The sequence below is a fragment of the Rutilus rutilus genome, assembly GCF_951802725.1.
Source record: "Rutilus rutilus genome assembly, chromosome: 6".
Taxonomy (NCBI): domain Eukaryota; kingdom Metazoa; phylum Chordata; class Actinopteri; order Cypriniformes; family Leuciscidae; genus Rutilus; species Rutilus rutilus.
The window spans coordinates 4,272,401-4,287,839 of NC_140214.1; the positions used below are offsets into that span (position 1 = coordinate 4,272,401).

Sequence of the window (15,439 nt, forward strand, 5' to 3'; positions counted from 1 at the left end):
AATTGAGGCATTATCCCAGAATGCATTGGGGGAAAGGCCATTCAAGATTGCATGTGAGAGAAATGTTGACTATAAATATACTTTAATTTACAATAATTGACAAAAATATTGATTAAACAAGCCAATAATTGAGTAGCCTGCGTCAGCATCATGCCGCTCTATTGGAAGCACTTGTCTGTGTCTATAGAGCATCCAAATCAGTCACTGAAGAGGTTTCGTTTACATTTATGCATTTTCAGACGCGTTTATCCAAAGCTATACTCACTATTTAACTCACTGTTTCAGTTAGGATGCGCAGTAGACAGAAAGGCAGCTCACAAGAGCTTTGTGCTTTTGTGGAAGCGCAAAGTCTCTCCTTCTGCGTGTCTGTCCTTCGCTCTCCATCTGTCTGTCTCTCAGTGGTATCAATCCTAAAGACAGCTCAGAGAATCAGAATGGCGCTCAAAGCCGACAGGCAGAAAGGGTGAGGGGAGATAAGGGCTCTCCAAAACTAGGGCATAAAATCAAACATTGGGCCACGGCCAGCGAGAGAGAGAGCGAGAGAGAGAGAGAGAGACAGACATTACATTTCCCTTTGAGGCAGCTGAGCGCGTGCACACACACACACACACACACGCATTTTCATGTTTTATGGGTACTTTCCATAGGTATAATGATTTTTATACTGTACAAACTGTATATTCTATCCCCTAAACACACATCACACAAAACTTTCTGCATTTTTACATTTTCAAAAAACATCACTTAGTATGATTTAAGTCGTTTTCTCATGGGGACCAAACAATTTCCCCACAAGAACAAGAATTTCGGATATTGCCATCTTTGTGGGGACACTTGTGGTGATTTGGACACTTTTATGTTAATAAAGTATTGAAAACCAAGTTGAAACTGCAAAAATTTGGCTCTAAAAACCATATAATGAGAAGAACTGAATGTGAAGTAGATATTAATAATCACTCAGTGTACAATTGTCTCATGTTTTGAGCAACACTATACTGAACAGTACATGACCTCCACTTGGGCTGTTATCATGTAAATCTGTCCTCCAGGCCTGGCCGACTGAATGAGATCTCTAAACCCTCAGCATATGTGACCCTGGACCACAAAACCAGTCACATGGGTCAATTTTCTGAATTTGAGATTTATACATCATATGAAAGCAGAATAAAAATAAGCTTCCCATTGATGTGTGGTTTGTTAGGATGGGACAATATTTGGCTGAGATACAACTATTTGAAAATCTGGAATCTGAGGGTCCAAAAAAATCAAAACATTGAGAAAATCTCCTTTAAAGTTGTTCATTTATGTTCGCGATTGTGCTGCATTAACTCACAAAAATAAATGTTTTATATCTTTACAGTAGGAAATGTACAAAATATCTTCATGGAACATGATCTTTCCTTAATATCCTAATGATTTTTGGCATAAAAGAAAAATCGATAATGCAATGTATTTTTGGCGATTGCCACAAATATACCCGTGCGACTTGTGACTGGTTTTGTGATCCAGGGTCACAAATGAGTTCACTTCATTAAAACAGAATGACGCCAGATCGGAGCAACAGCAGTAGAAACTGTAGTCTCAATGAGGCATGAGCCGAAGATAACAGCGTTACACAAACACACGCAGGCAGACACACAATCATACATCACAGAGATAATTGCATATAGGGAACGGAGCGAGCTCCACCCATACACAATGAGTAGATCCATTACACTTGTAATCAATACTCCACTACGCTTTATCACTGCACAGAGACAAATAGAGCTTCGTGATGAATGAGACGTTTGGTTAACGATCAGGTCAGGATGGTAAAGGTCAAATCTTTATGGGGATTTGGTATGATCGCAGAGCAGGAGGTGCAGGACGCACATGACCGCTGACATGATGCTTTAACTACCAGAAGAGAAGCTCAGGTTGCATCTACATTCAGATGCAATCACACACTAAATGCCCCAAATAAATAAAAAACATTGAAAACAGTTTGCTAAAATTCTCTTGTATTTGTACCTATAATTTCTGGTCAATTTTAGTTTTTTTTTTTTTTTTGTGCCAAACTATTCTACAAGCGAGCAACTTAATTTGTTGTGCAAAATTTGTCCATGACTTTACATTTTTTGATACAGGTGTGTGAATGTGTTTTGCACAACCCGATCTCATGACAATTCATACGTATTTTACGAGGTGGCTAATTCGTACGAATTCATACGACCTCACTCGTACGAATTTGTCTAAATCATACATATTTTATGAGTTGCCCAATTCGTATGAATTTGTACGAATGACCTACCCCTGACCCCCGCCCCCAAACCTACCCATCACTGGGATTTAGACAAATTACAAATTAGCCACCTCGTACTCACTCATACAAATTCGTACGAATTGGTCGTGAGATAGCGTTGGTTTTGCACGATATTTACTCCAGCAACTGTAGCAAAAATGTGAGCAAATTAGTTTCTTAATTTGTGATTCGTATATAGCATTTGTGTGCCTGCAGTGAAGAATTTAAGAAGCTGTAACTGTTGTGTTGTGTTCTACATGTTTGCAACTCCTTAAAGATTTTTCTCTGTGACTTCAAATTTAATGATACACATGTGAGGCTATTCTGTACAACTACAAATTCCACTGTCACAGGTGCTCAGTTGTTTTGCTTCAGGTAAACCCAGCCTGATCTACCAGCGATTTGATTTCGCCCTGCAGCTCAGGCTGGAAACCTGTACATTTATCTCTGCTGCTTCCTTTACAATTTTGCGGGAACCAATCACAAAGGCCTCGTTTACACTGCAGGTCTTGATGCCCAATTCTGATTTGTTGCCTACATCCGACTGTCCGTTCACACGTTCTTTCAATTGTGACCTATATCCAATTCATGTGTTTACACTTGCCATACTATCTGAAGCATCGCGCATGCTTAAAGGGTTAAATTATCTTGCACAGATGGACGAACGCAAAATATGCTTGATGCTAGCTCTGCGACATATGCGAAGTGATTATGAGGTGGAGGAGGACGAAAAGGGCCATCATTGCAGCCTGTGCACATGCTTTAGTTATTGTGTGCGACTGCGAGAAAGATCTCAGGACTGGAGGGAGCATATTGTGGCGGGCTTTAACGAGGAGCAGTGGGTCCAGAATTTTAGGATGAGTAAGCCAACCTTTGATATGTTGTGTCAACGTTTGTCCACATTCCTCTCCAACGACGACACGACGTTTCGTCGGGTCATCCGTCCCTTTGCAGAAGCACGTCGGAGTTTCTCTCGTCATTAAACCGTGGAGACGTCGCCTAATGCCTCAGAAAAACCGATCTGCCTGTTTACATGACAGTCGCATTGGCACATATCCGATTTATTTCCACATATGAATGAGGCCTGAAACCGATCTCGAAATATCCGAATGCATGCGTTTTTTTTCCTGTTTACACGGTCATAGAACACATCCGATCTGTGTCACATGTGAGCGAAAAATCGGAATTGGGTCACATTTCACTGACAGTATAAACAAGGCCAAACTGGCTTATGCACCTGGTGCGCTATTGGCGGGTTTAGTCCAATCCAATTCCAGAGCCGTTACGGCTCGGTCCAATTCCTTTTAACCTCTCGACGATGCTCAATGGCTTCTTTTTAGCAAACAAATCGCTCAAGTGGGTGTAAATAATCGCTCTAAATAATAAAATCGCTCGATTCCATTATTACATTTCCTGCCTGGAGTTTTCGCGTCGCTCTGCAAAGTACGTCACCCAGATCGCTGGTCTGATTGGTTGAAGGACTATCCAATTGTGTACAGAGTCATTTGAACTATGCCCGTTGATCACGCCTCTTGTGCAGTAGAAAATACATAGCAGACTCCCTAGACTAATATTCAATCTTTAAAGGGATACTCCACTTTTTTCGGAAATAAGCTAATTTTACATCTCCCCCAGAGTTAAACAGTTGAGTTTTACCGTTTTAGAATCCATTCAGCCGAACTCCGGGTCTGACGGTACCACTTTTAGCATAGCTTAGCACAGATCATTGATTCTGATGAGTCCAGTAGCATTTCTTTCAAAATGACCAAAGAGTTTCAATATTTTTCCTATTTAAAACTTGACTCTTCTGTAGTTAAACCGTGTACTAAGATCGACGGAAAATGAAAAGTTGCGATTTTCTAAGCCTATATGACTAGGAACTACTCTCATTCCGGCGTAATAATCAAGGAACTGTGCGGCCGTACCATGGGTGCAGCAGGCGTAATGATATGACGCAGCGCCTGAAAATAGTACCCAGCTCGGTAACTTCTTCCAACGTGACCGGGACTAAGTTTGTCTAACCAATTAGACCTATTTTCAGGCGCTGCGTCATATCATTACGCCTGCTGCACTCATGGTACAGCCGCACAGTTCCTTGATTATTACGCTGGAATGAGAGTAGTTCCTAGTCATATAGGCTTAGAAAATCGCAACTTTTCATTTTCCGTCGATCTTAGTACACGGTTTAACTACAGAAGAGTCAAGTTTTAAATAGGAAAAATATTGAAACTCTTTGGTCATTTTGAAAGAAATGCTACTGGACTCATCAGAATCAATGATCTGTGCTAAGCTATGCTAAAAGTGGTACCGTCAGACCCGGAGTTCGGCTGAATGGATTCTAAAACGGTAAAACTCAACTGTTTAACTCTGGGGGAGATGTAAAATGAGCATATTTCCGAAAAAAGTGGAGTATCCCTTTAAAGATTGAGCTTGGTCTGGTGATATCCAGACTATCATAGTTCTGTTTCTTGCACAAAACTTTGTATTGACTTTTCTTATGGTGTTTATTTTATAGGGTGGTTTTTCGTTGTCCTTTTTGGAGCTTGACAATTGTGACAGTTTATATAAGAACAGCATTGTGCATGATTTGCACAGAAGTTCATTCTGCTTGTGTGTGTCAAACAAGTAAATGTTAAAGCACAGTCAGTGAGATGTTATTTTGGGTGCAGACAGTGCAGGTGCTGATCGAGTAAATGTAATTTCCCAGCATAGTAGATCAGTATCGAGCTGCTAATTGACCCTTTGTTAATTATAAATAATTAGTTTAAGCTAATCTGATAATGTCCTTCATCGCTGGTTTTCTGATAAGCTATTGACAGGAACTTCCCTTCCGCCCTGGACTACCCACCGATCTGCCAATATCAGTGACATCAGTTAGTGAAGACACTGTGCATCCAGAGTTTGGCTGAAGAACTACCAGAGGGCAACTGTGTGATCAACATTGTCTAATAGTCTTGTAGCATCAATAGTAAAACTCATTTATACACCTTTAAAGAGCAGCATGGAATTCTAGGGGACGTTCCAAATGAAAGTAAGCAATGGAATATTCATGAAGACTTTACTTTAGCGAAGGGTAAAATCTATGGCTAAAGTATCAAACCAGGGCCATTCAGAACTGAATTGAGAATGCATTTAAATTGAGGTAGCCAATTTGAATGTAAGGAAGAAAACGTACAATTATTTGGAATTTAAAGGGGTGGTTGATTATGATTTCACTTTTCTAACTTTAGTTAGTGTGTAATGTTGCTGTTTGAGCATAAACAACATCTGTAAAGTTTTGACGCTCAAAGTTCAAAGCAAAGGGAGATATTTTCTTTAGTTTTTTAAGGACTACAACAAACAGCTGGTAGGGACTACACGTCATTCCTCCCGGGTTAGTGACATCACTAACCCTAAAATTTACATAAACCACGATTTATAGATTATCAAGACAGAATATGCTAATCAATGACTAGAAGATAACTACACATAAGCTACATAAATTCACCAAATGACCATTCAGAAATGGTTGTCACATGTTGTCACTTCTTCTTGAGTCTCTCCATCTTTGTCTGACTCCGGTTTGAACATAAAAGGCTAAATGTTTTTGAAATTTTCAGGACACAAGCTCTTGAAGCTCCGCCCCCTATACCGGGAGCAGCAGCTCATTTGCATTTAAAGGAACAAACACAAAAACGGTGAGTTTTTGCACACTCTCAAAAAGTGACAATTTTAACATGCTATATAAAATTTGTGGGGTATTTTGAGCTAAAACTTCACATACACACTCTGGGGACATTAGAGACTTATTTTACATCTTGTGAAAGGGGCATTATACCACCCCTTTAAAGAAATTCATGTGTGTAATTGATATTTTTCATTGATGCCTCGCCACAGCCAATCATGCTTGCATGCTTATTGGCTCACTGACGGTTGACAAGATTAACCCCTTAGGTATCGAAATTTGGTACCGAACAACAAGAGCTTTTTTGATACTCGATGGTATAGAGGCAATTCGGTCGGTGCCTAAAAGTATCAAACTCGATACCCAGCCCTTTTCATTTGAGCTATAACTAGAAGCATTTGCATCAGGATTAGAGCCCTCTCACTTCATGAGTGTGAATTTGATTTATATTGGTCACACATCCATCCATGCATCCATCCCTCCATCCGTGTGCTTATAGACATTCAAACTTCAAAGCCTTCAAGCCAACATTCAAAGTTTGTGTTTTCTTTTCTACTTAAAAACTCTCTCTCTATAGGCGTGTGCGCACGATCTCTATACTGCGAAGATGACGAGTCAGCAACGTCAACTTCATCGTTGCAGCCAACACTGACTCAGAAAAAACTACAGGTGAAACTCGAAAAATTTGAATATCGTGCAAAAGTTCATGTATTTCAGTAATTCAACTTAAAGGTGGGGTATGTAATTCTCTTTTTTGGCCATTTTTTCAAAATCACTTGAAATCCTATTCCTAACCCACTTACAGCCACTGAGTTAGAAGCACTGAAATGAAAATTAAGAAATTTAATCATCTGTGGAACGGGGCAGGACTCGAAAAACTCCAGCCAATCATTTCCAAGACCACCTAGAATCATTGGACAGTAAGTGCGTCAATCAAACGGTCGTACCATACCCCCCTCCCCCCATCCCCCTCATGTTCTTCGAATGGGTGGAGTCAAAGGAAAGAAGGTAGGACCATTTGAGTTGTGTATTTTCAAAATCTGCTGGCCGTTTTGCAAATCACATACCCCACCTTTAAAAGGTGAAACTAATATATTATATAGACTCATTACATGCAAAGTGAGATATTTCAAGCCTTCATTTGTTATAATTTTGATGATGGCTTACAGCTTGTGAAAATTTTCTAAATGTCTGAGATTTTGAATTCAGGGTTTGCATAAGCTGTAAGCCATAATCATCAATAATAACAAATAAAGGCTTGAAATATCTCACTTTGCATGTAATGAGTCTATATAATATATTAGTTTCACCTTTTAAGTTGAATTACTGAAATACATGAACTTTTGCGAGTTTCACCTGGAGTTTATTAATAAACAATTAAAATATGTTCTTGCTATTTCCCCCCCCCGAAACACATTTATAATCATTAGGCTACTTTTGCCAGTGCTTTGCGGCAAACTTTATAAGTACGCTTGAGCACGAGGCATATATTCCGCCCCCTAGTGGCCTAAATGAGTCTTTGAGTCTCTAAAAAAAGTCAACAAACTGAAAAACTAAAACCAAAGCTTTCTTTAGGTAATATGTAATCTTGTTGAAACTGATTTCATTAATTTGGTATAAAAAAAATAGTATCGTTCATAAATCGGTATCGAAGTCAAGGTATCAGTATCGCAAATTTTTGAATGATACCCAGCCCTACAAATGAAATTTTACATTTCAAATCACTAACCCCTGGTATGAGAACCCATAATAGTGATGCCCACCCCAGCGTACACCGGTAATGAAGAGCTCACTGCATGTTCTCCACATAAGCTGCATTCAAACAAGCTTTTTTTTTTTTTTAGCTTATTCCTCATCAGATGTCCAAAGAATGAGACCTCAAATCAGGGCACAAAAGATCTCTCTAAATGGCGGCGCATCAGAGCTCAGATTTGGAGACCCATAAGCCGAGAAAGCTCTTTTGTTTGGGGCGTTAAAAGCATTTCAGTTTTTTAGACACATGCCTCTATTTTCTGCTTCGGAGTGGGCGGCAGGCGGGGGATAAACACCGTTTATGACAGAGAAGAGTGAATTTGGCCTTGTGACAGAACGCTCTCATCACAGGTTTTTGTCCATCTAAACATTACGAAATACATGGGCTGTTTCCTCTGAAAGATGGCTGTCCACGTGTAGTTTTGTGCTTTTGTATATTCACTGAATGGTGACAGGAAAGACATTTATAATGTTACAGGATATTTCTTTTTTCAAATAAATGCTCTTTTCAACTCTATATTCATCAAAGAATACTGGAAAAAAAATGTGTCATGGTTTTCATGAAAATATTAAGCAGCGCAACTGTTTTCAGCATTGATAATAATAATAAATGTTGATCTTGAGCAGCATATCATATTAGAATGATTTCTGAAGGATCATGTGACAATGAAGACTGGAGTAATGATGCTGAAAATTCAGCTTTGATCACAGAAATAAATAACATAAACTTTTTTTTTTTTTGAAAGAAAACACTTATTTTAAATTGTTATAATATTTCACAATTGCACTTTTTTGATCAAATAAACGCAGCCTTGGTGTAAGACTTCTTCCAACAATCCTCAAACTTTTGACCGATAGTGTATCTTAGAAGGCATAATTATACCGTCTACCTTCTGGAACAGCCTTCATGTGCATCTGAAATCTAATTGGTTCCTGAGGAATAACATTTCATCACATGGGTCTTAGCCAATCAGGATCCAGCGTCTCCAAAGCCTAGTGTTCAAAGTCACTATTCTTGCCTAGATTTTGTCTATTGTAACATAGCTTAAATAATAAGGTAAACAAGTTACTTATTTTTAGGTGAACTAAAATTATTGCATTATTTTAAAGATTGTTTATTAGATTTTTTTTTTGTTGAGTTTCATCCAAACCTTCTCCACTTCCGAAATGACTTTTTTTCAAATGATGTAATCAACGTCACATGGGAGGGGAAATATATTATGATAAATAATAAATAAATAGCATCACGACCTACTTTTCAACATCCCTAAGGATAAAATCAAGTCCCACCCTACAGTACATCACTTCCCACATTCAACCACTACAGATGCAAATGCACAACGCCATGATCGTGTCAGTGAGACTGAGCTGTGTGAGCTCAGAAATGTCACATCACATTGAAAACACATCACGCTAATTCACGTAAAGTGTCATCTCCTCTCTGTTTGTGGTCATGCATTTTTACACATGCGGATACATGACACGTCCGTTTGCCTGCGACCTCTTGACAAACACACAGAGAAGCTACAGAGACAGAGAGTGTGTGTGAGAGAGAAGGCTCTACTATTATATTGATTGCGCGTTCAAGCCCGCCTCACTCCAGCTTGTATATTTTAGAAAAGCAGGCCGAGCGTTGGGACCCCTGGGTCCGCCGTCACAGCAGCAGATCGAATGACTATTTTATTTACAGTCGTATGCTAATGCACTTGGCAGGAGCAGGACGAGGTCTGTGCACACATCTGCACTCAATAACCCAATCACTTTAACCAAAATGAATACCCATAATATTCAACAGACAGACTCACAGCAGAGAGAATGGAGCGGACACACTCAATGCGTTCAGAAACAATGCAATAATATATAATTCCATATTCAGTATTATCTTGTTTTCCAGTAAAAAAAAAAATCCTACAATTTATAAAAATTTTTAAAAAAATTGTATAAAATATTAAGACTTGTTTTCAGAGAATATATATTTTGAATGTAAAATTAATATTATTAGCAAACATATTTGTATTTATTGTACAAAGCAGTATCCTGACATAATTTGCACAAATGTTTGGTTCCTATGTTTTATGGGGACATTTCATAGACATGTATATTCTGTCCAATAACCTTAACTTTCTGCATTTTTACATTTTCCTCATGGGGACAAAATAATGTCCACAAAAGGACAACGATTTTTGGTATTGCCATCCATGTGGACACACACACACACACACACACACACACACACACACACACACACACACACACACACACACACGTACATATGGGGGGGATGAGTCTATTAATAAATGTCTAAAATGTTATATACGAGTCTATTAAAATTATTACTTGAAATTAATTAATTATGTAAAAAATCATTTAAAATTTAATTGACGAAGGCTTGTTTCGTCCAGAGTTTTTGAACGAATCTCTTTGAATGAATGATTCAATGATACATCATTCACATGTTAACAGTCACTGGTCACCACCTACTGGCATAACAATGTAATAGATACAATATTTAGTTTCAAAGGTAATTTACTGATTTTTATTTTATGTTAGCAACAAATAGCAATACTGTATAGTTGAAAACACAGTTTGTGAAGCAGTTTCAAACATATAGCTTACAGGATTGCATCTCTCTCTTGATCAGTGGTAAATATTCCGGTGTGCTCGTAATTTCAAAGGTTTAATGCGTAATCATTGTCAATTAGGAGTAAGACCGTGTGTGTGTTTGAATCGAGATCTTAGCGTTCACATCGGAATTTTAACACCGAACCTAAAGATACCGAACCAATCTGATTGGTTGGCTATTATAACTTACCGGACATCATAAACAATGCTGTGTTCTGGGATAAATGCGCTCGATGTGTGTGTGTCGCTGCATATGATGGTATTCTGACCAGCTGAGAACTCGTGAAGAGCTTATGAATGTGTAAAGGAGTCAAAACAGCGTCAGGAATCCCTCCGTCACACAAACCAAGATCTGCTGTGAGGAGACGCGCTTCTGATGCCTGAACTGAACTCTGATGAGCAACATCTCGACTATGATGAGAAAAAACAGGTGTGCTTGAGCATTCTGTCCTTTTTAGGGTTTCATCTTGTGACATCATGTCCTGTTTTTGGTTCGTTTGCATGTATTTGGTTCATGTTGCGTTCATATATCATTCAAACCGCACCAGAGTTAGTTCTGAAGCGGATTGAGACTCTTGGTCCGCTTGTTTGGTGTCACTAGGGTTCGGATGGCAGCCTTCACACTTATTCAAATGAAGCGCACTAACAGAGCAATCACACCACGGTTTGTTTTAATCCAACCAAACATGCCAAGTGTGAACACACACACTCTTAATGATTAATCTTGCATGCATATGGGCCTATAACCTATGTATAATTGTATGTAATATTTGTACCAGACCTCAAAAGTAACCCGGGCCCGGGGCTTCCACGATCCATGTAAATATGAATGGTAACGTGTTATTGAAATTTGTCCATATTTATTATATGATTCATTTCATTTAATTTTATGAAAACAAGTATCAATATCTCATGCAATTTTGCTTCTCAAGCTAGTTTAATTTGTTTTAAGGCGAGACACTACAGGTGAATAGGGTAAAGATTTTAACTAGTAGATATCACCATGAAACTTTCCCAGTTGATTACCTACATTAAGATGAGAAAAAAATGTATTACAGGTTTTCTGTAATTTAATGGTTAAATATGCAAATTAGGCAATATCTAATTAAATATGCGCTAATTTGCATATATATAAAAAAAAACGAAATCTGAGTATTGGATAAAGCCAGGTTAAAAAAGATTTTTTCATTGTGTTCACATATTAGATGGGAAAAAAATTACAGAGGGATTTATGGATATCTACTTTTGTTATCTGTAAATCAGAAAATACTGTCAATAGCCTTAAAAAAATTATTTTCGCCATGTTTTTTGGAATAAAATGTTATATAAATCAGGCTAGGAATAATATATTTACAAATCCCTCTGTAAATGTCTTCATAATATAACTAGGTACAAGACTGGAAAGTGTGGTGTATATAGGTGCTACTGAAGTGGAGATTTCGGACTTGGAGAATGAGAGAAAAGTCATTTTGAGAAAACGGGCTTTAAAGATTTATCATCAGCCAATGAGATTGCGCATTCAGCCCTTTTACTTTCATGATTGGTTGCTGATAAAAAGGAAATTACCATATTTGGATCCGACAGGATCGTACAGGAGAGAGAGTGCTTCCTAACGGTGCGTGTGATGACAGGGTGACGGCGAGATCGTGGAGCAGCGTGTTGATTAAGAACGCGAACTTTTGTTGAATTTATGAGAAATCTAAAGATTTAGAGAAATCTAAATCTAAAAACAGACAAAGTGTAATAAAATAAAGACCTAAATGTGTATTTCGGACTTTTTTTCACCACAAGTCTGAAAGAAGACATGTTTATAAAGACAAATATCCAAAAATCTCAAAATTGACCAGTAAAAAAAAAACGATGTTTTTGCCTGCCGTGTCTCGCCTTAAGATAAATGTATTTTTTGCATTGTAGATAGATCACAAAGATCCAGAATTGAGGGGTCTCGAGACACAGGGTTTGTATCGTCAGATATGTAGGCTAGCTGGAAACAACAGTAAAACATATTACAGATGCTTCCATAAACATTAATATGCTCAAAATGCCTATGATTGGTCTATAACTGTGAAATTGTTGTTACAAAGTGCAGCAAATCAAACTATTTGCAACTTGATCTAGCATCTTGCATGGTGTAAGAACCTGAAAAAAAAAACAGTGTAACAACCAAAGATCTCACATTTGTACATTTATTACAATAAAAACGTTAAAACGCTGCATAGTGCACATGCTTTTGTGTTCAAATTCAAATTCAACCCACAAATGTTTCCTAAATCCTGTCCTGCGCCTGTCAATTAAAAGTGCCAAAAAATCCCATCAATGAAATAAATCTAATCAAACACAGACAACAGAGGGAGAACACTTCCAGTCAAAGCTAATATCACCGGCACACAACGACCGAAAGAGAAAGCGAGTGCGAGAGAAAGAGAAAATAAATGAGCGTGGAGCAATAAAGTGAGGTAGAAATGAAATCTCTTTACCTCCTCGACTCTCGCTGTCAGCTGGCTTCACCTGAATAGGCCGTGTCATCTGCGGGAGAGAAAGAGAGAGAGAGAGGAAGAAAGAAAGGTTAATGTGGAGGTGTAGGACAGAGACAGCCAGAGGAGCGCGCCGTCTCGCTCATGGATTCACAGCTGTCAGAGACACTGAAGCTCAGAGACGTCAACTCCCAGAAGCCCATGGGGCGCGAGAGACTGCAGCCACTCACATGAGTCATTTCAGCGTCAGGCTCGTATCATCGCTGCTTTGAGTTACGCCGAGATGCTGCTGGTGCATGTGAGATCCGAAATCAGAAGACAACTTTGCATAAGTCTCCTGAGTTTCAGATGTCAGAGATCTCAAACTCAAACATTTCTCATTAAACGACCTGGGGTGCGTTTCCCGTACAACGACGTAACTCGCTGCTTAACTACCGTAGTACGATGCATCGTTGAAGAAATCAACTAGCTAGTCACGACTGTTTCCCGAAACCATACTGTCGCAAATTGGTCGTTCAACCACGCTGGTTAATGATGTCACGGACACGCAGGTGGTGGAGTAATAACTTCTTTTGATGAATCTGTTAAGATCGAATTAATGCTAGATGTTTTGCTATAAATTACGGACATGGCATCCGAGGACTATTTCTAATTTTTCTCAGTTATTTTGCTCTATCCAGATTCAATCATAGGCTCGTTCTTACGTGGTAGAGCTTTAAATCTCTTGACAAACTAAAAGACGTAAATGACATTTGTATGTATTCTAAAATAAAAGATACAGATTGCACTGAATGTCATCTTGCTTATTTTGCTCAAGACAAGGTTTTATTAAGTCCACATGTCAGGCAAACAAGAAACTCTGCTTCTAACCACAGGTCGAGAGCTGTCGTTCAAACCACACAACTTTGCGATGCCGTTTGCGAATGTTCGTTAGAACGATGGTTTCGGGAAACACCGACTCGTTGAACTATGCTGATAACGACGGAACTTGCAACCAAAGTTGGCTAACGATGCTTTTGGGAAAAACACACCTGAGTTGCTATTCGCCAGATCTTAGCTATGTTTTCCACGGTGTCAATAATCACAGTTTCAGGAGCGAGTCGGGGTTTGTACACCCTTGGAACGATCGTTTAGGGGACTCACTCCCGCATTGAAATGCAATTGCCATGTTGTATTACATTCCATTTGCTACGCATTTAACGTTTTAAACATTTTACGCAACCAATCTATTGCACTGTAGCCTATCCCTGTCACAGTGTCTGGTTTGAGTTCCCTGGGTCACCACTAGATGTCCTCCTTCCCCACGGTGTCTGTCACATTATGAACTGCATTCCCCACAATCCTTGTCTGTACCAATCACTGGTCATTGCACTCAGCTGTTCCCCATCATCATTGTTCCCAGCTGTTCCCTGTTTCATTGTTAGTTCTGTGTGTGTATATATACCCTGGTTGTTTCAGTGTTTGTCACGGAGTCCTTGTCTATTATCACACCACTTCCGAGTCCTGCTTTGTTACCTGTTTTGTATTGTTTTATGTTTTGGATTGCTTCTTTGGTTTTGACCCCTGCCTGGACTGTTTGTGAGTACGGATTTTCATATTAAACTGCTTTTGGATCTAACCCATGTTTCCCGTGTGTGGATCGTGACAATCCCAGGTCCAACGTTCTGAATGAGATGTCATGTGATTGATTCTGTTTTTGATCAATATACTACTTTTACTTCAATTAAGACTGTTGACAAAAACACTTGTATTTGTAAATTAGTTTTATATGCAATTGAAATGGGGAAAAAAGTATTCAGCATATTCCCTGTCATTATTATTAATGTTGTCAGTTGGCACAACTGATATTCATGAGGTGGTGCAACCAAGTGAATTCTCGATTTAAACCAACAAATAATAGGTCAAAGTGAACAAATGACTGAAAACTAAATTTTGACTAGGTATTGAATGCATTTATTTGTATACTTGTATGATTATTTTTCTGTGTTTAAAAATGAAATCGGATCCTAAAGATACTAAATACATGGCCACTGGAATGCAATAATTATATGTTAATATTAATAAAATACACATGCTCTTGAACTTTTCGAAGCGTCAAAGTGGTAGTCGCGTAGCTGTCAATGGAGGAACAGAAATCTCTCAGATTTCATCAAAAAGATTTTCATTTGGTTTCCATATATTTGAACGAAAGTCTTATGAATTTGAAACGACATAAGGGTGAGTAATTAATGACAGAATTTTCATTTTTAGGTGAGCTATGTCTTAACTATGGCCTTTGCCATACAATAATCCCACTAAGCTAAATCATGATTTCAGTTGATTTTACTTAATCAGGCAGCCATACTGGTTTGTCCATTTTCTGTCCATTTGTCCAAAGGAATTTTAAGAGAAACAAAGTTATAACACTAGAAAAGAAACCTAATTGCGAGTTAAACAAAGCAACCTCTGAGCAATGAGATTTCTTCTGAGTTCAGATGAGGTCTATCCCATCTGTTTAACCCTGCTTTGTTCCATCACTCCATCTCTGCGTGCACTGTTCGCTTCTTAATTTCCATCAAAACTTTTCTCTCTTCATAGCATTTTCTCCTCATTACGGTTCTCGCTTAAAGATGGATGTTTTTGAATTCGTTAGATGCCTTTTTCCCC

General features: G+C 38.5%; 1 protein-coding gene across 2 annotated transcripts in view; it reads right to left on the reverse strand.

Moving 5' to 3' along the window:
• LOC311292269 (CUGBP Elav-like family member 5) overlaps window positions 1-15,439 on the reverse strand; it is a 202,017-nt gene that overhangs the window by 89,471 nt on the left and 97,107 nt on the right. For both annotated transcript variants that reach the window (XM_084411901.1, XM_084411900.1), the window contains exon 3: window positions 12,797-12,845. In XM_084411901.1, coding sequence (XP_084268027.1) covers window positions 12,797-12,845 — 49 coding nt within the window. The remainder of the gene's footprint in view (window positions 1-12,796; window positions 12,846-15,439) is intronic.